General features: G+C 56.7%; 1 protein-coding gene and 1 non-coding gene across 2 annotated transcripts; both read right to left on the reverse strand.

Moving 5' to 3' along the window:
- TTC34 (tetratricopeptide repeat domain 34) lies at nucleotides 1–24,413 on the reverse strand. The gene is made up of 8 exons (XM_075558350.1): nucleotides 23,657–24,413; nucleotides 13,729–14,581; nucleotides 11,485–11,710; nucleotides 9,679–9,880; nucleotides 8,454–8,620; nucleotides 5,480–5,750; nucleotides 3,533–3,750; nucleotides 1–528 (listed from the first exon to the last, which is right to left on the reverse strand). Exons 1-8 carry the CDS (start codon nucleotides 24,411–24,413, stop codon nucleotides 1–3), a joined length of 3,222 nt encoding a protein of 1,073 aa, XP_075414465.1.
- On the reverse strand, nucleotides 21,939–22,101 carry LOC142437958 (U1 spliceosomal RNA). The gene has a single exon (XR_012782455.1). It is a non-coding gene; the product is annotated as a U1 spliceosomal RNA (small nuclear RNA).

Below are 24,413 nucleotides of genomic sequence, written 5' to 3' on the forward strand. Positions count from 1 at the left end.
TCAGTGGAGAAGGCAGCCGGAGGACGCCTCCCTGTGAACCCTGGCCTTCAGCTTCTTCAGGCCACCGTGCTCCGGGTCCACAAGCAGGCCGCTCTCGGCCGCTGCCCAGGCCTCTGGGTGGCGTTGGGCCTCCAGGCAGCGCTGCCCATGGCGTTGAAATACTCGGGCGGTGGGGGCCCTGCCCGGCCGCTCCCGCAGGCTGCTCAGAGCCAGGGAGGGTGCCAGCTTGAGGGCCTGGGCGAAGGCCCCTGCGGCCCCGGCCTCGTCCCCCAGGCTCAGCAGCAGGCGGCCCCGGGTGCAGAAGTCCTCCGCCTGAGTCGCAACGTCCTCAGGCCCTACTCCCTTCTGCAGCACGTGGTCCAGGTCTCCGAGCGCGCGGTCAAACTCCCCCAGCTCGGCCAGGCAGGCCGCTCGGGCGCGCCGGCAGTGCGCGCTGTCTCCATCCGCCAGGACGGCCAGCGAGCAGAAGCCCAGCGCCTGACCCGGGAGTCCTGCGTCCATGAAGGTGCGCGCTTCCTGGGCGGCGGCCTGGACAGAAAGGGAAGCCTGCCTAAATGCCACAGCCCCCACAGGCCTGAACCCCGCCATCTCAGTCGCTTGTGCGCAAAGAGGCTGCCAGCTTTCTCTGGAGGGACTGGGGGTGGGACGCACAGAGACTCCCCTCCCCACATTCCTGCAACCCTAACACCCCCCTGCAAGCCCTCCAGTCTGCAAGGCCCCCTCCACTTCCCACACCCTCCTCTCCCTCAGCCTTGGATCTGGCCCCTCCGTTCTAGCCCTGACTCCTCCCCCTTCCTTTCTGGAACCATGCTCCCCTGAGTGGTTCTTGTCCAGGGCTGTGAACTGCCTGCCTTTCCCTGGGAACTTCAGGGCAAGGTCTGCTGCCTGCACTCCCGCCGAAGTGGGGACCAACCTCACTCCCAGATGTGCCTCAGCCCCTCATCTCCTCTTTCTGGCCCTGGCTCTTCAGTCATTTATGAATGTAATCACCCCAACTCCCCACAGACCCAGCCGCTTGCCTTGTGGGGCTCCTGCTCGCCCCAAGAACCAGCAGTGGCTCCCACTGCCTCAAGAATGAGGCCTGCCTCTTTCTTGCCCCTCTGCTCTTTCCGGTTGCAGCCAAGGGCCACCCAGTGCTCCCAGCCTTGCACTACACAGCTCCTCCCTCCAAGAAGAGGAGACAAACAGTTGATCCTTATCAACTGGCCACACCCTCAACCTTCCAACCCCCCTGAGGTCCTGGGTGGGAGCAGGGGAAAGCACTGGGCCTGAGTTATACTCCCTCCCCTCCCGCCCCAGCTGTGTGACCCAGACTTAGGGACCGAGCCTCCTGTGCTTGAGCTGCCTTGCTTGTGATTGGCATTTGTGACTGCCAGGGTTTCACCAGGGTGGCGCTAGGGGTCATTCCCGCAGGGCCAGGCACCGCACTGGCCTCCCTGCCTCCACCTGGTGGTCCCTTCATGCTCCTCAGCAGGGCAGGACAGAGTGATCGCCACGGTCCCTTGTTCCAGACAGGACATCTTCCATTCTACCCCTCCCCTCTCACATTGACTCTTCAGTGAAATCCACTAACATCAGGGCTTGATGGGACTTCACGGCCCCACCTCTCCATTTCTTGCACACCCCAGCTGTCTGGCTGGGTCCCCAGTTCTTGAATGCCCCAGTTTTCCCTACCTTAAATCCTCTGCCATCCCCTGGCCTGCTCTCTGGCCGCCTCCTGGACACTTGATTGTTCCCCAGTGAGCTTTCACCCCTGGCTGCCCTGTGTTAGGGTCACCCGTCCACCCTACCAATCCTCTCTGAAGTGACCACCCTCCCTCACGGCCTGTCTCACCTCCCGTGCCGCTCCTGCTCTGTTGCCCACACCTGACCGGAGGTACCCGGTCACTTCATGTCAAGTAAAGATCGGATGAAAAGTGAGCTTATCAAATAGGCAGTGACTTCACAGCCCAGAGTCCCTTTCAGGAGGAGCCCTGGTGGCACAGTGCTTTTGTGTTGAGCTGCTGACTGCAAGGTCGTCAGTTGGAAACCACCCGCTACTCATTGGGGGAAAGAGGAGGTTTTCTACACCTGTAAGGAGTCACAGCCTCAGCAGTTCATGGGGCCAGTTCTACCCTATCCTGGAGGGTCTGCCACGAGTTGATATGAACTTGATGGTAGTGAGCTTGGTTCTGGAAAGAGTTACCGTCTCAGAAACGCACGGGGGCAGTTCTGTCCTTTCCTAGAGGGTCACTGGGCGCAGTATCGACTCGATGGCAGTGAATTTGGCCTCTGACCTGGCTTATCACCTGCAGAACCACCGTCTCCCCCCGGCTCCCTGGAGCAGGTGCTGCCCCTCCGACTGGGGCTGGAGGTCAGGTAACAAAGTGCTTCTGGTTGGCTCAGCTGAACTCTCGGGAGGGGCCTTCCTTTCTCTACCAACCCCAAGTCATTGTGACCCATATGCCCCATGCAAGCAGAGCAATAGGTTCTGGGGGGCTTGTGGTAGTGATTATTCATGTTAATTTCATGTCGACTTGAAGATAGGAGTGAAGGGGTGGAGTCTAGCCTGCCAGTCAGGCCACAGCCTGATGATGCCTTCTTGTGGGCGTGGCCCCTTCATAGGAGGCTCCTGGGTACCTCCCTCTCTCTCTCTCTGCTTCATCTTCTTGTTGACAAGCCATGTGGAGCCATGCGACCACCTGAGTGAGTCCTGTGTTGCAGCTACCGCCATTGGATCCACAAGACTTTGCATCCACCGGCCTGGGATCTCCCTGCATTCTGCATCGTTGCATGTGGCTGCGTGAGTCTGAAGAGGGACTGATGGACTAGTAGCTGACTTATGGACTTAGTCTGGACTGGCCTGAGGTGTTTGCTTGATATATAATTACTTCTTGGCATAAAACTCTCTCTTACACATATGTTTCTCTGCATTTTGTTTCTCAAATCAACCCGGCCTAACACAGGACTTAAGCTGGGGAGATCTGAGTGCCCTCTCTTCACACCCCGCCCCATTCCCAAATCATGTCTATTTTGGGTCAGGGAGCCAGCCTGAGACACAAAGCATGGAGTGGGGTGAAACCCAAGATCAAGGCTCCATGTCACGTGTGCCTTGATATCTGGTAAAATCAGGAGGGCCTCCTCTGGCCTCCCCACAGTGTCTTCCCCCTCTGCTCTGAAGATGAACCTCCCCAGCCATCCCACCCTCCCTATGTGGGGTGGGGCCAGCACACTCTCTGCTGAAGCCAGCCTGAGAAGTTACTGAGCTGAGCCAGTCACCTCCCCCAGTGGGGACTCAAGCAGCACACTCTCCTGTTACTACGCAGCCTGCCTCCACACTTCCTCGCTGTTTGCTCTGCTCGGCTGTGCACGTACACGTGGCTCATAAGCTACTGTTGACCCTCTCTCTCTGGGAGCAGGTATCACGGGTTCGGCCACCCCGAGAGCAGGACTTGCTCCCTCACCAACAGGGCAAAGAGGTGGCCACAAAGACATGCATGCGCTTGAGGGCGGGAGGGTACTGGGAGGGGGGCCAGGGGCTGCTGTCACCCACCTGGACCAGGGCCTGCCGCTCCGTGGCCTCCAGAAGGCCCAGCAGGAAGCCGAGATCCCTGGAGTCCCTCTCCAGGAGGCCCTGCAGGTTCCGAGCTGCAGCCAGCGCCTCTCCTTTCTTGACCTGGAGCAGGCCGAGCCGGGCCTGGGCCGCATCTGACGGTGCAGCCTCGCAGTGCAGGGTTTGTTGCAGGCGGGCGCCAGCCTCCTGGAAGCTGCCTGTTGGGGTTTAGAAGGTCCGTCAACAGACTGTCCACCTGGGCACGGGGCTAAGAGAGGTGGGGCCCCTGGGAAGTGTGCTCTGCAGTGAGCCTGGAGCCTGGGCGGCCGACTGGAGGTTGCCCAGTGGGCCCAGCCCCAGAGGCAGGAGCCGGACAGAGGCGCACTACGAATGGCCCACGTCCTGCTTGATAGGGCGGGAGGTTCATCAGGGAGCATGGAGAATAGGTCAGGAAAGGTAGTATCTCTCCTGCAAATGAAGAGGTACGCACTGCCATCGTGTCCATCCCCACCCTCAGTGACTCTCGGCCGCCTGACAAGTCAGGGCGGAGCCGCACCCGTGGGCTTCTGAGGCTCTGAGCCTTGACGGGAGCAGAAAGCTTCATCTTCCCCGAGGAGCCGCTGGTGGGTTTGAACTGCTGCCTCTGTTCTTCTCAGCTGCATGGGTGACTCACTACCCCATGGGGGCTCCTCCAAGTGATACATACACTTGGGCCTTGTCACCCGAGGGCTCCGTGCTGGTGTCTTTGTAACTCCTGAGTCCACAGTCACGGCATGTTTGGAAGGCAGCCTTCATGGCCACTCGGGGGCCCAAACCAAGGCCACACACACTGCCATGCGGGCGACAGGGCAGCGTAGAACTGGCCCCGTGGTTTTCTGAGACGACTGAAATAAATCCTCAGAGGAGTAGAAAGCCTCGTCTTTCTTCCAGAGAGCAGGTGGTAGTTTCCCAGGACTGCAGCTCAGCCCATAGCCAACCCCCGCTGCCTCCAGGGCTTGCTGTCCTGAAGTCGTTCTGCACACAGGTTCCCAGCGAATTTGAGGCGTGGCTGGCTTGGCGTTTGGCAAACCCAGTTCTCAGGTCACTGTCTAGTCAGTGGTTCTCCACCTTCCTAAAGTCGCGACCCTTTCATACAGTTCCTCGTGCTGTGGTGACTCCCCCCCCCCAACCATAAAATGATTTTCATTGCTACTTCATCACTGTCATTTTGCTACCGTTATGAATCATCATGTAAATATCTGATATGCAGGATGCATTTTCATTGTTACAAATTGAACAGCATGAAAGCATAGTGATTCATCACTAAAACAGTATGTCATTATAGATTGTGAAATATTTATTTCTAATGACAAATCAATGAAGTTTTGTCTTGAAGCATGGTGTACACAGTCTTCACGCCGGGTCCTCATATGTGGGCGGCTCTGCATGTGGGCGGACCCGCCTGGAGACGGATAGAGGAGCCGTGTCTCAGTTTCTAAGACCATTGGAACTATGTTTTCTGATGGTCTTAGGCGACCCCTATGAAAGGGTGGTTCGACCCCCAAAGGGGCTGAGAACCCCTGATCTAGAACATAGTTACTTCCCACAGGAGTCCCGGGAGGTGCCGGCTCTTCACATGCTCAGCTGCTAACTGAAAGGTTGGGGGTTCAAGGGTGCCCAGAAGCACTGTGGAAGAAAGGGCTGGCGACCTATTCGGCAAAATCGGCCTCTCTGAACCCTATCGAGCTCAGTCCTATTCTGCCAGGACCGGGACTGATTCCAAGACAACCGGTGGTCCCACGGATAACAAGGACGGATGGACACTGTCTTTCCACACTGGTGGGCTTCTGCAGACAGACCTCAGCAATACTCCCTAGAACAGGGCCTGGTGTCTTGTGGACCCTCGATCATAGCTCTTGAAAGATATACACAGAAGAACGGCTCCCAGGCAGACGCTGGGCTCCTTACCTGCAGACAGGAGTGCATCGGTGAGCAGGAGGTGCCAGGCTGGCTGCTGGGGGTCGAGTTTAACCAGGGCCTCTCCAGCGGCAACGAGGCCCTGTGTGTCCTCGTCGCTGAGGGGCGTCCCGGTGTCCAGCGGCTGGCTGAGGAGAGCCTGGCAGCGGGTGTAAAGGCCCTGGGTGATGAGGACCTGAGCTTCTGGCTTCAGCGAGCGGATTTCAGGGACCACAGTGCCCGGGTCTAACTTCAGGGCAGAGGCGATGTCCTCCACAGCCTCCTGTAAGGAGAAGGGGGCCAGGGAGGAGGGAGAAGTCATCCCCTGGGGGCACCTGTGGGGAGGGAGCAGAGTCGGGAGACAGGCGCCCTCATTTGGCTTTTAGGGTCCACATGAGTCAGATCTGTGTGCTCACTCTGACTTCTCCTTGGGACCTCTGAAGGGCCACATTGCCCACCCCCCAACCCCTGCCCCAACCCTGCCCTTGCAAAGCTCACTCCTCTGGATTCAGGGGCGAGGGGGGGGGAGGATCTCTCCATCTGTTTTCCCAAAGGACCAGAGCAAAAGCCACGGGGAGAAACTCACCGTACCACAACTGTACTGCGCGGACTTGTTCCACAGGCCACAAAAGCCTTTACACACACACACACACACACACACACACACACACACACACACACACACACACACACACATTTTTTGAATTCCTTTTTCGTCTGCTCAGTTTTTCTGTATTTAACTACGCTCTTTATTTCTTCCGGCAGAGAATTTCCTTCTGGTGTCAACTCTCTTCAATCTCCCGAAGTTCCTTTTCCGTTTCTTTTCGTGCAGGTCTGTTGACCAATTAATTCTCAGCTTTCATGACTCTGAGAATGTTACACATCTCATGCCATTCTCGAAGGATCTTAAAACAGCACAGAATTCCAATCGGATTCCCCCCCGCCCCCTTTGGGCATCTACAGTATGTCCATTCTATTGTCTTCTGACCTCCATTGTTTCTGGTGACAAGTCAGTCCTTGTCCATATTGTTGATGGATCCCTTTATATCTTGTTCAGAGGGTCAGTGCCAGGTACGCTCTCAGGACCAGAGCACAAGGCTTGTCACGATGTATTTAAACTCCAGCAGGAAGGGTTCTTTTGGAGCAGACATCCATGGGAGCCTGAGATGCTGTGCAGTAGGCCTGCATCATGGCCAGATTCGAGCTGAGCACTTGACATTACGGCCCTCTTCCTGAGGCCCAGGAGGAACAGATACTGGGTCTGCCAAAGACCTCAGGGACCCAACCAAACGTCGTGCACCAGTTGCCGTGCCCTGGCTGGGCTGTCTGCTCCACGGACATCAAAGAACTCCAGACAGGGAGCTCTGGGCATGTTACCCTGCTCAGCAGAAGCACGCCCCATGTGAGAGGCTCTCATCTGAATGGCATCTGGGGTGGACTCTTTCCTGAGGAGTCCTGCTTTTAGGGAACGAGGAAATCTGAGCAGCCAGGTTGCATCTGGGCTGGGCTCTTATCCAGGAAAGCAGCAGGTGGGTGGGACTTTTGTTACCTATCAGGGAGGTTGTGCTCAGCTGATGTGCCCTGTTGCAGGAAGCTTTCAGAGAGAGAGAGAGAGAGAGAGAGAGAGAGAAAGAGAGAGAGAGAGAGAGAGAGAGAGATTGGCTGTGGCTGCCCCTGGGATGGCCTTTTGGTTGGATCCCTGTCCTGTACCCTGGAGTAGACCCTCTGACTCCTGCCCTGCATTCTGACAGATCTGCCGGCCAGGTGTGGACAGCACAGGTGGGGGTGCAGCTCTTCTGCACCCTGGAGCCTACAGAGAGGTGTGGCCCCAGGGACATCAGTATGGGACACCCCCTCTGTACTTCCTCTGCTCAGCTTGGAACCTGGCTTTGTGTGTGTGTGTATCTATGGACCATGGGTGCCCCATGCTCCTTCCACCCCTACCTTGCCTTCAACTCAAGGTCGAGGGGGTCACAGAGAGGTGGAGTGAGCCAGCAGAGGCCGCTTAATTGCTCAATGGCCAGCGTGTCTGCCCCAGCCCCACAGGGTACCGAGGCGGGCATTTAGGCAGCAGGAGTGGGCTAACAACAGGGTGAGATGCAGGGCCCTAGAGTCACAGTGCGATATGTGTGCCCATGGTCAATGTCGATGTCCTCTAAGAAACCCACAGGCAGGCAAGCATTCCCCCTCACAGGTCTCACTGACCTGCCTGGGGCTCCAACCTTATAACCTGGGTAAGAGCAGTTTTTGCACACAAAGGTCTTAAATGCACAGACATTTAAACTTGAGCAGCAAGTGAGCTATATTCATGGAGTCCTTGCGAGGTGCAGAGCATTAACACACTTAGCTATTAACCTAAAGGTTGGTGATGGGACACCACCCAGGGTGCCTTGGAAAGCAGTCCTGGTGATCGACTTCTGAAGTCGCCTGGCCTGCCGTCCTACTCTGACACACCTGGGGTTGCCATGAGCCTGAACGCTTCTTCTTCTTAACGACCCCAGACCAAGGTTTCAGAAACTGTGGTGCGGTGCCTGTGGCAGACATCACTAATCAATCCCGGCACTCCTTCCTGCTGGGAAGGATGCTGCTCGGCTTCAGGTGGCCCAGCACCTCTGCCAATACAGCTGAGGGGATACTTCCTGCCCTGCCCCTCAGAGGGGTCCTGGTGTCCATGGAGGACCTGCTTGCAGCGGGGAGACCCTTTGTGTGTCTGAAGCAAGGTCCACCCCTCTCCCTCTGTGATAGCCGTTCTGTCTCCCCTGTAGACAGGGGCAGGGCATCAGCAGGCCCCCCTGAAACGGCTGTGGTGGCAAGACAAGGCTCCCTCGACCCCACAGTGCTGCCAGGAAGGGAAGATGGAGGTTTTGCTGGGCTTCCTACTGTCTGGCCCTGCCCTGCCCCCTCTGGGGTGAGAAGGGAGCTCCCTGGTCCCAGTGTCTCCCTCCCAGCCCCTTGCATGCCCAGCCTGGGGGGAGGGTTCTGGCACCTTCTGGTGGCCCAGGGCCAGGTGCACCAGTGCCCGCCCGCACAGCGCCTGCACATTCTCTGGCTCGACCCGCAGGGCGGTGTTGAAGTCAAACATGGCTGTCTTCTTCTGGCCCAGGAAGCCGTAGCAGCGGGCACGGGCGAGGAGGGACTCGCTGGCTTGACCCCCTAGAGGAGGGAGGACGTGATGTTGGTAGGGGGTGGTGGGCACGTGCCCACCTCTGGCCCAGCATCTACTGCACCCTCCCTGTGCCAGCCAGGGCTGGGGAGCTTATGGGGTTCACCGTAGGGGCTCACAACCCAAAGGCCCTGAAGGAAGGCAAGTAAAGGGATAGTCCAGTGAGCTGGGAGCACTGGCTGGAGGGAGGGGCGTGTCAGCAGGAGGCAGTCAGAGGAGGCATTCACAGGCAGTAAGAGGGGTGGGGAGGGGTCTGGGCCCTTGGGGCAAGGTGGGGTGGCACTGTATAAAGGAGACTTGGGGGCCAGGCCAGCAGGAGGAGCCCACGTCTTTGGAGCACAGGAGGCTCCTCTCCAAAGAGAAGGCCCTGCCTGACAAGGTCTAGAGGTTCCATGAACGTTTCCTTCTTTCCCCTTATAATGCTGGGCTGTCCAGAACCTGGTCCGACCCCGTGACTAAGTGTTGGACTGACCCAACCAACTCCCAGGAGAACAGGAGTGTGGGGAGGAAGGGTATCCCAGTGTGCGATCATCTGCTCCCCTGGCACCTCCCCTGTCACCTCCTGGCCCGCAGCAGGGCCCTCATCACAGGGAAGAGCTGGCCCTTCCACACAGCACCCCGCTCACTGGGGCAGCCCCTCTGAACCATGCAGGTCCAACGCTGCCAGGAGGCCCAGCAGGTGTGAGGCCTACATGCGGGCAACCGGCTGCGTCAACATCACCGCCATGTCATTGTCACCATGATGCCATCATCAGCCTCCTGCTCTGAGGCATTGACCCAAGGTGCCCTCAGTGGGGAGCCCAGGCTCGTCCATCCTGAGGGAATTCCCACTGCCCCATGGCACGGATCGTGAACAGGCACGTACTAGGCCCTGTGCTCTCTGACCCTAGTGCCCCAAATTGGCACCTTGGCTCATGCAGGGGCCTGTGTCAGCCTATCAGCAGTGGGCGAGGGAGGGAGCAGTGCCCCCTCACTGGACCCCTTCTTCCCTCACCACCAGCGTTGCAGAACCTTGCACCCCACCTGTCCCACCTGGGCCTTGCCTTACCTGCAGCAAAGATGGCCAGAGAGAGGTAGGCGATGGCCTCTCTGGCCTGGGCCCCACCGTCCCCACCTGGTCGTGCCCTCAGGATGGCCGTGGCCCGTGTGTGGCAGTGGCTCCGAAGCAGCTGCCGGTCACTGTCGTGGAAGACGTCCAGGGTGGGCTGGAGGCAGGCAGTTTCACCGGACCGGACCACCTTCTTCACCAGCTGCAGGTGAGCAGGCCTTCCTTGTCAGCCCCTCCTTCCCAGGATCTCTGTGTCTCAGGGTCCTCCACAGAGCCAAGACATACCTGGGACTCCAGCCCACCCAGCCCTTCCGCCCTCACTAGTCCTCAGGACTCCAGCCCTCCCCAGCCGCCTGCTCCATCTCCCCTAGGACTGTAGCCACACAGCACCTCCCCCCTGTCCCTCAAGGTTCCAGGTCCCCACAAGCCGCTTGGTCTTCACTGGCTTTTAGGGCTCCAGGGCACTCAGAGACGTTGTCCCTCGAGGCCATTTTGGGGGCACCCTCTGTCTCCCTTTAACTGGAGTGACAGAGGGCAGACACTCCTGGGCAGGGTAGAAGAGGCACAGAGTGACTGCCAACCAGGCAGGGCGGGTACCCTTTGGGGGCAGCTCCTTAGTGTCCCCACACCCTCTCTTCCTTTTCACAGCGCTGGCGCAGGCTATTCAAGCCAGGCAGTGACAGGAAAGGAGCTGTCCCATTATAAAGTGAGGAGGGCAGAGAGTGGCCTTCAGAAACCCCCAGGACAGGGAGCCCCTAGCTTCCCAATAAGGTGAACCATCTACTGCAGCAGCATCCAGCGCTGAGGGCCTGGTGTTGCCCTCTGCTGGTCAGACTGAACATGGCACCTTCTCTGGAATCAAACCAGGCCTGAGGACCACAGCCGTGGGGCCTAAAGTCTGAGAGCTGCCCCCTAGACTGTAACCTTCAAACAGAGGCTTCTAGAATATTGAAGTGAGGCTGAAGCTGTCTTTCAGGGACAGTTCTCCTTCCGTCTCAGAGGGAAGCAGCGGGCAGGGGGCCCCGGACCCCTGGGGATCCCTTTACGGGCCTCCCTGAGAGGGCAGGATCACATCCAGGTCCATGGGGGCTTATTGATGAGCCCCATGGACCTGCAAGACTTAGAGGGAAGCCCAGTCTACAATGGACGCTTGGCCTTTATTTCTTCACCACGGTGGTTTGGCAAAAGCAACCCGGTGGTTATGTGTTGGGCTGCTAACCACCGGGTCCTCCGTTCAAAACCACCAGCCGGTCCGTGGGAAAAAGACCAGGCTCTCAACTCCTGTAAGGAGTCACGGAGTCTCGGAAGCCCACCGTGGGAGTTCTGCCTTGTCCTGTGGGGTCGCTATGAGTCGGAATTGACCTGATGGCAGCGAGTGTGGTTTTTAAAAAGAAAAAACACAACTGTGGGGCAGCTTTGCAAACAAAGTCAAACCCAACCCAGCCCCAACCAGCCCGCGCTGCAAGCCCTTACAAGCACGGTTCCACTCTGACCCACGAGGCATCACCAGGAGTCGGGGCACCTCGAGGGCAACTATTTGTTGTTTCCTGTGGGTGGAAAACCTGCCCGAGAACTTGCTCCGGCCATTCCCACCATCACCCAGCGAGGCCAGTGCACAGGCGAAGAGACCCAGGGTCAGAGAGCTTGTAAGAGACCTGCCAAGAGGACACATCTGGTGGTGGCAGCACTGGGGCTGGAAGATGGCTCGCCTGATTCCAAGGCGTGGTGCCTGCGTGGCGTGAGAAGCTGGGGCGGCCTGATGTGCCCTGCCCTCCGGCTGGCCCCCTCCCTGACGGGCCTCCTTACCTGGTTGGCATCATAGAAGAAGCCCCTTCGCAGCTGTAGCAGGGCCAGCCGCGCCAGCACTGGGGCCGCCTGGGGCCTCCGAGACAGGGCCACCAGCAGTGCCTTGTGGGTCTCGTCTAGGCGGCCCAGACGGTACAGGGCGTCGGCTGCCAGGAGCCGCGAGGCCTCATCATCTGGATCCAGCTCCATCAGCAGCATGGCCAGCTGGTACACACCCTGGGCGCCCCTGCCGGCAGAGAAGCACAGCAGAGGGAGGGCTAGCCCCGCCCTGCACCCCCGCCATCTGCCCAGGTTGTCACAGGTAAATCCTATCCCTTCACACCTGGTCTGGGGCTGCTGCTGCTTCTTCGACTGCTCAGCTGTCCCCGACCCCACCTCTCATTCCATCCCTGGGGGGCAGACACATGACAGAGGTGGAATTGAGGTCACGTACATGGTCTGCAGCAGCACCCACTCCGAGCAGAGCCGGCCTCCGTTTCCTAACGTGATGACACTCAGGACCGCCCATGGAGTGCTCCCGGCACCCAGTTACGGGATGATCCATCGACCCCCGCTGCCAAAGGGAGCCAGACCCTCAAAACCAAAACTTCTCAGAGAGACTGAAGATCAACAGCCCCCACGCCCAGGACTGTGCACGCCACCGGAGCGAGGAGGCAGAGGCAGGGCATACGTGTGGGGGTGGATCTAAACTTGCCCTGAGGCTGCTGCCACAGTCATTTTAACTTTGCTCAAACTGAGCCACCTGGTTCACGCTCAGGCGGTCCAAACCTGTTGCTGTCCAGTCGGTTCTGACTCGTGGCGACTCGACTGGACAGGGCAACTGCCCAATAGGGGTTCTGAGATCTTTCCAGGAGCAGACGGTCACATTTTTCTTCTGTGGAGCAGGTAGTAGGGGCGGACCCATGGCTTTCCGGTTAACCACTGCAAGATCAAGACTTTCCAGGGGGCTGGAGACAGGACCAGACTGAGCGCTGTGCCCCGATAGGCTGGCAGCATGGGGAAGCTCTTGAATCAGCCTCGCACCTTGCCAACAGACCCGGGGGTGGGGGTGGGGGGCTGCTCCCTGGAGGGATCTGGACCCGGAGAGGAGGACTTATCCATATTGTTAGGTGCTGTCTAGTGGGTTCTGACTCATAGCGGTCCGATACGCCCCATCTTGTGCCATCCTCACCATGGCTTATGACCAAGCACCAGGCAAGTGGAGCTGCCCAAATAAATACGGACTCAGGCACAGGCAGGCCAGGCCATTGGCACAAGCTGAACATGCCCTCCTCCAGGGCGGGATCGGGAGGGAGTGCATGTGACAGGCACCCGCCGGTGATCTGTGATACCCCTGCACACAGACAGAGGGTGAGGAGGACATGTGAAGCATGGGCCCGTGGGTGGGCTTTTGTCTCATTTTTCTGTTCTGCTGCGTTTCTGACTTGAGGGGAAAAGGAAGTCCCCCATACAGCATGCTTTTTGGGACCAAGGGTCCTAAGATCTGGGCGCCAGCACCAAATCTGCCATCAAGGCTATTGAGGCAGGGTGGGGTGGTGGTGGTGGAAACCACGGAGCTGCTCTGTGCCTCACTGTGTTGTTCTCCCCCTTCCCCTACTGGTGAGACACACCCCGCCCCCCCCATACACTATGGAACCAAACTGCAGATCCACCACCCAGAAGTTCATTTGGGATTGACAGGGAGAGAGGGGAGACTTTCTAATGTCAGAAACCCACAGGGGCAGGTCTACCCAGTCCTGGAGGGTAGCTATGAGTTGGAATCCACTTGATGGCAGTGAGTTGTTTTTTTTTTTTTTAAAGATCGCCAGGCCTTTCTTCCAAGCCTCTCTCAGTCTGGAAGCCCCACAGAAACCCACTTAGTGCAGATGCAACAGCCAGCCTTCATGAATGCATGAGTAGTGGTACCTGGGCCAGAATGGAAAGTCTCCCTCCTGGGGCGATGGAATTCTGCCACTGGGATCTTGCTGCCCCTGTCTCATCTCAGTTTCGTTTGTTCCATGTGGTGGCGCTGGCTGCGACCCAGGGACCGACCCCAACTCCATGCACAGCAGAAGTAAGCCTCCCTGTGCACACCGTCTTCACTCTGGGGCTGTGCTTGCGTCCACTGTCACACCTCTACCAAGCGTGACCACCTTTTTTCAGGGGCTGGTCCCTCCCTGCCTCAGTTTATCCATCTAAAGCAGGAAGCGACACATCACCCGCCTAGTCCGAAGCTGGGCGCCCAGGGACCGAACTCTTCCTTACCCTTCCTGTCCTCCGGGACTGCTCCTGTCTCCTGCGTCCTTCCGGCTGCCAGCTGCACCTGCAGGACTGGCCTCGGGCCTCCGTTGCAACATCCGGCGACCCTCCTCGCGCAGCACGGTCAGCAGTAGGCCTCGCTGGTTCCAGGGCACGTAGGCCTTGGCGGCGAGCAGGGCCTCCTCCGGCAGTAGCTGGCAGGCGGTGACATAGTCCAGCGCGCCCAGGAAGGGGCTGCCATCCAGCACGCGCAGGAGCCCGCGGCCGCACAGCGCGCGGACACAGCCGCTGGGGTGCGGGGCGCCCAGCTCCACCACCGCCTGGAAGTCCTCCCGGGCGCGCCGCGTGTCGCCAGCGTGCAGCGCGCAGAAGCCGCGCAGCGCCAGCAGGGGCGCACGGGGGCCGGCGGCGCACGGGACGGGCGGGTCATCCTGATGGTCGCCTGGCCGCAGCAGGCGCTCGCACAGCGCCCGCGCGCCCGCCGTGTCCCCAGCCAGTAGCAGACACTCTGCCAAGCGGACGCCCAGAGTCGCCCGCGCCCTGGGAGGTGCCACACGCAGCAGGAAGCGCAGCGCGCCGGTCACCGGGGCCAGCAGCTCGCGGCCGGTGTCCTCACGCAGCTCGGGGCGGCTGCGCACGGCCTCCCGGAAACGGGCGAAACCCAGGTCTGCAGCCTCCTGCACTCGGGTCCGGATGCGCTCGCGGTCCTCGGCTGAAAGCAGCGCCTGGAAGTGTCTCCGCGCCGCTGCCGGGCTCTTGCCAAAGGCCGCCTGCAGGTCCCTCAGCACGTCCTGGGTCCGGCCATCCAGGAAGAAGGCAGCGGCTGCTCGGGTGACCAGCAGGGCAGCCAGGCGCTCTCCTGAGGAGAGAGACAGAGACGTGGGTCCTGTTTGTTGGGCTGGAACCCCCGTCCCCTCCTACAGCCAGCTCTCTCCAAAGCAAAACAGCCTGGCTGTCTCCCAGCAGCAGGGAAGAGTCAAATGGAGACCTGGTGTAGGACCCGCTGCTGGCCACAGCCTGGAGCTCTGATCTCTCAGCCCAGTGCAACTCTGCCTCATCAGGATCAGCCATGAGGGCATGGGGCTGTACGGCTCTGTCAGAAGCATCCTAGGACACTGTGTGATAAGCATTGGTCTGCTCACCCCAAGGTTGGCAGTTCAAATCCACCAGCCAGTCAGTGGGAGGAAGACCAGGCAGTCTGCTCTGGTAAAGACCGCAGGGGGCTTTGTGGTCAGAGCAGCAGCTTGGGCTCAGCCACCTTGTAGGAGCTGTTTGTCCCCACAGTGCCCCTGGCCTCTTCTGGACTGCGCTGGCATGCACCCCCCTCCCCTCTTTGAAAGAGAGGCCAGACCCAGGGAAGGGGCCATTCTGCGCCAACCGCGATGGCTCATGCCAGCTCTTTCCGCACTGTCCTGGGGGCCTGGAGGTCGACACTCAGGGCAGGGAGGAGCGGACTCCTTCATGCACATCAGTGCCCGGGGCAGGGCCTGGGTGTCCGCCCAGTGTGGCTCAGGCTTGGCAATAATGACACTGTGATCATGCTGGTGTAGGGCTGAGTGGCCCAACGACACATCTCCGAACTGCAGCGTTCTGTTTCGCAAAGAAAGCTGAGCTGTGACATCCCACGAAGGCCCAGGCAGGGTGCACACCTGGGAGAATTCGGAACCCCCAGGTCTGGCAGGGGCCTGTGCTCCTGGACCCCCTCCTCTGGTTTTACACGCTGGAAAAAGTGCCGCTGGGCTAGGCGGGTCTTTGAACCTTAGGGCTGTAGAGAAATGTCAACGTGCCTTTACATGGGCAACCCCAGATTTGCACCAACATCAACAAGAGCAATAATCCACCACATCCAAAGAGCACTCTGTGGAGGGCCAGACACCCTAATAAAACGGTACACAAACTAACCCTCCCCTGGCTGGCACTGCTGCCATCATGGGTAAGTGCTACTGTGAAATTCAGAGCCAGGGAGAAAGTCTCTTGCACCCGAGGGAACCAGCCAACCAGCTAACACTAGGGGCACCCGGTCAATGACCGATCAGTTACTGACACCTGAACAAAAGCAACTCTATCCCGGACTGTGGAGATAGTTCCTGGATCTTTGAGGGGTGCAGAGAAAGGAGAGCTCTAGGAGGGGTATTTATTTACACCCCCGCCCCCCAGGAAGCCTCTTCTCCCCACTCCTTCCAAGACTCCAATTATACACACGTTGGGCTTCTTGATATTGGCTCACAGGCTACTGAGAGGGTTTCCATTCTCCTCCCACTGGCACGAAGATTCCGACGGAGCCATCGTGTCCCATTTGCCACCTCTTTCTTTTGCTGTCTCCAATCGCTTAGACTTTGTCATTTCGCTTATTGTCCCTTTTCAAGCTTAGAAGTTTTTGGTTACTTTTCATTTTAGAATTTTATGAAATGGTTTAATTGAGCAACTAGGGCTTCCTATCTCGTTCAATTGATTATGACCATAATTCTTTTTAGTTTCTGAACGCACTTATCATAAAATCCCCCAAATCCACTGCTATCCGATCATTTCTGATACAGATCGACCCTGTCTAGGATTTCCAAGGCTGAAAATCCATATGGGAACAGTCACCTTGGAGGGGTGGGTGGGTTTGAGCGGTCGACCTTGGAGTTAGTAATCCAACACCGAGCCCACAGGGCTGCGAAAATTCCCTTAAAGTTCTTATTTTTGCTAATTCTAGTAACTAAGTCCCACCAGTCTTCGGTTTGAAAGCGATCAAACGTGCAACCAAGTTGCATTGACAATGACTGGTCATTGGCATGGGGAGGTTGGAAACAGAGAGGACCAGTCATTGGAAACAGATGGCCTTGGTGACAGACACGAGGCGGCATAGAACTTGGCAAGACCAGTGACATTTCCATTGCCGACCCCTTTTCAGCAACACAAACCGTGGCCGAACACCTGGACTCCTCCAGCCGGAATACACAGAAATCCAACTGACTACATACATCTGTGACAAGAGGCGAGAGAGAAGTTCACTGTCATCAGCCAAAACGAGGCCAGGAATGACTGTGGAACAGGCCACCAACTGCTCGTTTCTAAGTTCAGCTTGAAGCTGAAGAAAATTAAAACAAGTCCAGGTGAGCCAAATATATATATAACCTTGAGTATATATTTACTGGATTTTCGAGAACAAAAATCTGTCTCAGAAGAAGTATGTCCAGAATGCTTGTTAGAAGCCAGAAGGGCAAAATTTTATCGCATCTATTTTGGACATGTTATGACCAGAGACCAGTCCCCGGAAAAGGACATCATGCTTGGCAAAGTGGTAAAAATAACTGTCCCCCAACAACTCATGGCCTGCGATCTTCCTGCACTCAGCATCATTGCCTGTGTTGTGTGAGTCTGAAGAGGACTTTATAGACTGATATAGGACACATGGGCTAATATCAAACTTATGGACTTGATCTGGACTGGGCTGGGATGTTTTCTCAATAGACTATTGGTCTTTTATAGAAAGCTCTTTCTTATACTCATATGAGTGTCTATGACTTTGTTTCTCTAGTCAACCTGGACTAACACACATCCCAAGCCCGTGAAAATGACAGCTTCCTGTTGAACCGTGGCACAGTTGGGGGAGTGTCCCCAGTCAAAATGCTGCAAGCGTGCACATCATACCTGGTCAGGACCTCCTCTTTCAGGGGTCACCTTCTCTCTCGTTTCTGTCTGCTCTTGTCACGGTCTCACGGCTTCAGTAGTGGCCTTTTCTATTTTGTCCAAATATTATTATTGTTATCCGTGGGCACTGGCACAGCCCAGTTACTGCACCAGAAATGAACGCCAGATTCGCTTTGCTAGAATGGAAACATTGTGACAAGCTGGGGGTGGGTAGGATATAAAATATTACTATTTTGTTTTAATTTTCGTGTTCCTCATTATTAGCCAAGTTTATTCATTAAAAAAAAAAGACATTAAAATGTTCCTTTTTGCCAGTCTGGCGGGTAGGAAATGGCATCTCATTGTTTTAATGTGCATTTCCCTCATTACTGATGATGGTAAGCATTTTTCCTAGATTATTATTAGCCATCTGTATTTTATCTCCTGGGAAAGGCTTTTGCCAATTCTTCGATTGGAGTTTTCTCTTACTGATCGGCTGGCCCTCTTCACACACTCTGGACATGCATCTCTCCCACATTGGTCGGCCAACACTGCCTCTGTTTCTGGGTTACCCTTTCCTTTGCTACAGTTTTAATTTTATTTGAAATCATTTTATTGGGGGCTCGTACAACTCTTATCACAATCCATCCATCCATCCATCCATCCATCCATCCATCCATCCATCCATCCATCCATCCATCCATCCATCGTGTCGAGCACACTTGAGCATTTGTTGCCATCATCATTCTCTAAACAGTTCCTTTCTGCTTGAGTCCTTCCTTTGCTACAATTTTTACAGTTTTGGGCCCCAACAGAAGCCTTTCATTTAATCAGCACTAATATTCTTTCCCTCTATGATCGCTAATTTTTATACCGTAAGAAGCCCAAAGGCACGCAGACATCTTAATGAGAGTCACGCATACAGGCATTTGTTTGTTTGAAACTGGCTCATGCGTCACCCAGGAATTGGAATCCATTTCAATGTTACTTTTCCTCCATGTGGAACCACTCACGCCAGTGTGCAGATCTGATAAGTGAGGAAATGTCCTGATTCTTTCGTCCCCTCTTATTGGTGGGACGCGCATGCACACGCACACGCCCAGGAAGACCACGCTCTGTCGAGCTGCACAGCCTGCTGCGTCAGCAGTGACAGGGTCCCAGGAACTGTCCTGCGCACGGGGCTTGCTTTTCTTTCTCGTTTTTGGCCACCACCCACCTCCTCTCGTTCCCTCTCCCCCGGGCCTGGCCTTTGCATGGGCTTCAAAGTCTCTTCTTTTCGGTGCAAGCCCCACGTTTCCTTTCCTTTTTGAACCTCTATGACAATGGTGCCATGGGATAGTCTTCTTTATGGGATGGACTAGCTTTGCTGACCGTGATGTCTTCCAGTCTCACCCATGTCACCTGGGGTTGGGCAGTCTCATCATTGTTTTTTTGGGGGGGAGGAATGTATAACGTCCTGTGGTGTGTATGTATCAGAGTCCACTTAGCCATTCCTCCAGACAGGGTGTTTGATTGTTTCTTATGTTTTCTCTTACGCCAATAGGGCAAATGGGAGAGGAAAGAAATGCACCCTGGGATTTTACTGGGAGTAGATGGGCATTAGGGCATAGAGTGAGAACCGCAGACCGAGAGGGAAAGAAGATGCACCGGTCCGTCTCCTCCAGGGCCTCATCATTGTTGGTGGCATCTAGGGATGGAGTGGTCATGACGATGTGCCCCAGGAACTGCAGCCAAGTCTAGCCATCCTGCTCTCTCTGGACCCCCCTGGCGTATTCCTCCTAAGCCAATGTGTTTGTGTGGGAGACTAGAGAAACAAAATTCACAGACATTCATACTGTATTAAGAGAGTTTTATATAAAGGGTGAGTATACATTAAGAAAGCATCCCAACCCAGTCCAGTCCAAGCCTGTAAGTCCAAGCCCATGTGTCTGACACTGATCTACAAAGTCCTCCTCTATCTCACAAAACACATGCACTGATGCCTACTGCAGGAGGAAAACCGAATCACTGAGCGTGTAAGCATCTCAGTGCTGGCAGGGGTCTCCACACCGGTGCTCCAGCACCCAGGGCTGCCTCGAGGTAGGTCCATGCGACTTCTCCTTAGGGATGTCTTGCAGGAAGTGAGCCTTGCCTGCTGAAGCAGGGAACTGGCTAAGGCAGCTGCACACTGGTCCGACCATCAGGGAGCAAGAGACCAGAGAATAAGAAAGGCGAGGCTCACCGAGCCATTTATCTCTCTGCCTTTCAATTAAACCGCCCTTCAATGAATCCCACATGTGTTTATGGGCCAGGTTGGCACAATAAACCTTAACAGATGGATTGGTTTGCTCTTCTAGTTCAAGAGCATCATATTTCCTTTGACCGTCCTTTCTGACTGTCCAGCTCTCTCCTGCATATGAGGTGGTTGACAAGACCATGGCATGGCGCACTTCCGCCGTCAAAATGACGCCTCTGCTTTTAAAGCCTTCCAGGCAGTCCTGTGCAGCAGATCTGCCCCACGCGACACTGGGTTGTGGACAGAGGGTTCCCCGAACCTCCATGGTGAGGTGACACCCAGTGGAACGAGATTGCCGACAACTCCAATTCTTTTCTCCCACTTCCACGATGCTGTTCATCCGTCCAACGGTAAGGTGTCTTATTTCTTCACAGGCAGGAGCCTTTCTGGAAACTATTGTCTTTGACCTTCATCTGCCAGTGCTTCAAGTTCGTGTTCCTTTTGTCAAGCGAGGCTATGCCGATTGCCAGGACACTCCCTCCCGTCCTTTTCACGTAGTGGAGCTTCTCGGAGGATTTGTCCCACGTGCAGGTTCAATCAGTCAGGTGTGAGGAGACGGCCCTGGCTTTTTGAGTCACCCACTCTAGCCATTCGTAATGAAGACTGTGGAAAGGAGAGATGGTTGCCCCAGGTGCTAAGGGAAGATCGGCCACCTGGATGATTAGGTAACATTTACCAGGAAAGGTGAGTTAAAGTGATTCTTATTCTGCATTGTGCTGTTATCAGTTGACACCTCCATGTGAGTCTCTTTGTTGAGGTGGGCAAAGAATCTTCCCTAAATTTAGGTGGCTTTGTTAAACATTCCCAAGGACTTTTGGTAAGTAGCCTCAAAACTAGGATATGCTTGTTACAGGATATCCGGTTTGTAAAATGCATGTTTTGGGAACATTGACTTGTTCGATCCACATTGTTAGCCAGGGCTGTGTTGTGCGTTGATGACTTGGGAACTCCCATGACATCACTGGCTTGGATCTAATTAGCAACACAATTCTAGGGTGAGGTAGTCCCTGCCCGCTTCAGGGCTGCGTGGGTTCCCATCAGTGTCTGTTGGAGGAACTGAGAATCTCTAGTGCATTGCTCACTGGTGGTGTTACCCTAGGCGGGCTCAGGATCTCTGCAGGCATCTCTCTTGTGGTTCCTCCATTTGTGGGGCTGGGGACTTGGGGGACCCTCCTTCCACCCTGGGAAGGGCTGGCTTGGGCACTCTGCATTGGCGACGGAGGGTCCCCACTTTGTGACAAGCTCAGGATTCTTGGACTATTTGCTGAGTTCTCTCAGACCATGAAAGTGAGGATGTCTGATCCTGGCATCTCCCCACAGTCCAGTGCCGGCTTACTTGAAAGCTCTGATCTCGTTTGTCTGGTGCTGCGGTAACATCAATACCACAAGTGGATCGCTTTACCAAACAAACATGCATTCTCTCACAGCTGAGGGGTCTAAGGTCTGGGTTCAGGGTGCCTGCTCCTGGGGAAAGCTCTTGGGGGGAAGAGACCAGTTTTCTTTCGATGCCTGTGAGCTCAGCATTCCTGGAGCTCTCTCTCGATGCGTATTACCTTGATCTTCCCCTGGGTCTAGGAGGTTCTCAGCACAGAGACTCTGGGTCCAAAAGACAAGCGCCACTCCCGGCTCGTCTTTCTTGCTGTTGTTAGGTGCTGTCGAGTTGGCTCCGACCCATCATGACCTTATACATAACAGAAGGAAATACCTATCGAGCCTGTGCCATCTCAATGGTTTCTGTGCCTCAGTCCATTGTTGCGGCCACAGTGTCCACCCTTCTCTGTGAGGGCCTTCTGCTTTGTCACTGCCCCTCCAAACAGGATGGCCCTCTCCAGGGACTTGCCTCTCCTGATCGCATGTTGAAAATATGTGAGACGAAGTCTTGCCATCCTTGCCTTTGAGGAGCACTCTGGCCGGACTTCTTCCAAAAAAGCCTGGTTGGTCCTTTCAGCAGTCCATGGCACTTCCAAGACGCTTCTCCTACATGACAACTCGAATGCATCGCTTCTTCTTCCGTCTTCTTTATTCCATGTCAATCTTCACATGCATAGGAGCCGACGGAGAATGCCATGGTCCGGGCCAGGAGCACCTTCATCCTCAAAGTAGCATCCTTGCTGTCCAATGCTCTGAAGAGGTCGTGTGGAGCAGACTCACATAACGCAACGCGTCTTTGGATCTCCTGACTGCTGCTTCCACGAGCATTGATGGTGGATCCAAGCAAGACCAAATCCTTGACAGTATCAATTTCATTCTCGGTGGTACTGAAGTCTCTCCATCTCTCTTTTCTTCTTCTTCTTCTTCTTCTTCTTCGTCGTCGTCGTCTTCTTCAGAGGGGAGAGCGTGAACGCAGTCCCCCACGACCACAAATGATGCCGTCGAGTTTCCCACATCTGGGGACATCGCAGGGGTCAGCACATCCGGAGTGCGATGGATAAGCCTCGCTCTGGAAAACCACCTTCGTGACCATGGTCTCTCCCCTGCCAGGTAAGTATTCCGTCTCATTTTCCTCTCCCTCTTTTGATCTCTTATACGATCCAAGCTGGCCCCAGGAGAACTCCCTTCCTTTGGATGATGGCCTCATTACATCATCACATGTCTGTCACACCACTGAGCATCATGGCCCCCGGCAGGTCGACACACGCTCTTAGTTCTGGGGACACAGCTCAATCCCTGACACGCTCTCTGCCTGGCTTCTATCCCCACCACTGCTCAGGGGCATCAGGGGGTGCACAGGGCCACACCCTGCAAACGCTTGCCAAGGTAGTGTGTTTAGTGCAGCTCCCCCCCCACCCTGACCCACAGGTGCCCCCTCCTCCTTCTGGCTTCCTCCTCCTTGGCTGCTCCTGCATGGGGGCCGTGTGTGAGTGGCTAGGGACATACTGGCACTCAATTCTTGCCTAGCTCTGACCCACTGGACAGCCTCTGCAGGGGGTGTATGCTCCTGTGTGCAGCCCTGTGTGCACATGGGGTGGGGGTGGGCGGGGAGCTACACAGCAACCCCCTCATGGAGGCACATGGGGGTGCACAGAGAGGCCAAGCCGGGTGCTGAGGGTGCGCGGTTCATGCTAGGCTGACTTGGGTGCCAGGGTGCATCTTACCACCCCCGCACAGCCCTGCTGAGAAGGAGGGGCCAGAAGGGGCCAAGGAGGACCAGCATCTTAGACTGGCTGGTCCTCATAGCCCCCATGTCCCAAGTCCATCTGTCCTCCTCTGCCCCAGTCCGGCGGCTATAACTGGACTCCTAAGCCCCCCTCCTGACCCCCTGGACATCACCTTTCTCCACCACGAAGACCACCAGCATGTCTTGTCATGCCCAAGTCAGGGACCTCTCAGCCACCCCTCTTCCTCCATCCAGACCACCATCACCATGTGCCATGGCCTCCCAGGGGGCTGTTTTCGGGCAGCTCCTCCTGAGGCACTCTGTACACCTCACCTGAGGACACTTTTCAAGTGCAACTCAGATGGTCTCATACCACAGTGTACAGCCTTGATGTCCCCATCCCACTGCCCCGAGGAGAGAACCCCAAGGCCCCAGGAGGCCTATGAGCACCAAGCCCTGGCCCAGAGTCCTTCTGTCTCTACTACCTCGCATGATTTCCTTGGCCCTCCTAGGATACACCTTTGTTGAGTCTCAGCTGAATGGACACTACCTCCAGGCAGCCTTCCCTGACTACCTGTCCTGAGCCAGAGCTTGCATGGCCTGCTCTGCAAAGCATGCTGAGCAAGCCTTCGGTGGTGCTTGTTTGCAGAGTGCTTGTGGGGTGGGGGACGTGGCTGTCTTGAAATGTGAGCCCTAGCCCCCACTAGGCCTCCCTAAGACCCCGCAGCTCACTCCCCCCAGTATGTCCCCACACAGGACCTCAGGAAGGCTGGAGTGGAGTCACCTTCACACCAGGTGAACAGCCCCGCCCTCTCACAGCCCTGGCTTGTCTCCAGGGGCCACATCGGGCCTAGACAGGGCCAAGCCACTGTTCATCTCTCACACGAGGCAACTGGGGCTGCCCGTGCTGAGAGGGAAGGGTGAAGGGACATAGGGAGCATGCCTACCTGGGGTCTGGCTGCCTGCTGCGTCCGGCTCCAGGGCCCGGCTGCATGCCGCCAGGCAGTCCTTGTACCTGCCCTCTTGGAGCAGACTGTCAGGTGGGAGGGAGTGGCTCCGGGTGCCCCCGGGCCCCAGGGCGGCGATGAGTCGTTGGCAGTTGGTCTCCTGTGGGTGGCCTGAGATGTGGTCCTCCAGGGTGCTGACCAGCAGGGGGAGGTAGGGCCTTTGGTGGGCATGGATGAAGGCCGCCGTCTGCTCGGGCCTCTCCCCAAAGGCCCGCAGGTAGTCGGCCACACCATCGGCCGCCTGGTCCCGGGACAGGACCCAGGCCAGCGCTCGGGTCAGCTGCAGCTCCAGGGCTTGCTGCGAGTGGGTGGCAAGCAGGACATTGCAGCGCTGGGCAGCCTCCCTGTGGTGCCCGTGGGCCAGCAGGCCAGCCAGCGTGTTCAGGACCGAGGCTGGGTGGTCTGGACACAGAGCAGCCAGGAAGGCGGAGGCCAGGGTCCCCGTCAGGGAGACCACTGCCATGCCGTCCCAGTGGATGGCTGGGATCTGACTCTCCCCGCGGCACCAGGCCTCCAGGGTGGCCACCACCGCTGCCCCCCGAGCCTCAGCCAGGGCCGCCCGCACACTCCGCACTGCTGAGGGGGCGTGGCAGCTGAAGGCGGCCAGGTAGAAGGCAGTGGCCAGAGGGGGCTGTCCCAGGGCCAGGTGCTGGTCGCCCTCCCGGCAGAGGCAGGTCACGAGTTTCTGGGCCGACAT

The sequence above is a fragment of the Tenrec ecaudatus genome, chromosome 1 (assembly GCF_050624435.1).
Source record: "Tenrec ecaudatus isolate mTenEca1 chromosome 1, mTenEca1.hap1, whole genome shotgun sequence".
Classification (NCBI taxonomy): domain Eukaryota; kingdom Metazoa; phylum Chordata; class Mammalia; order Afrosoricida; family Tenrecidae; genus Tenrec; species Tenrec ecaudatus.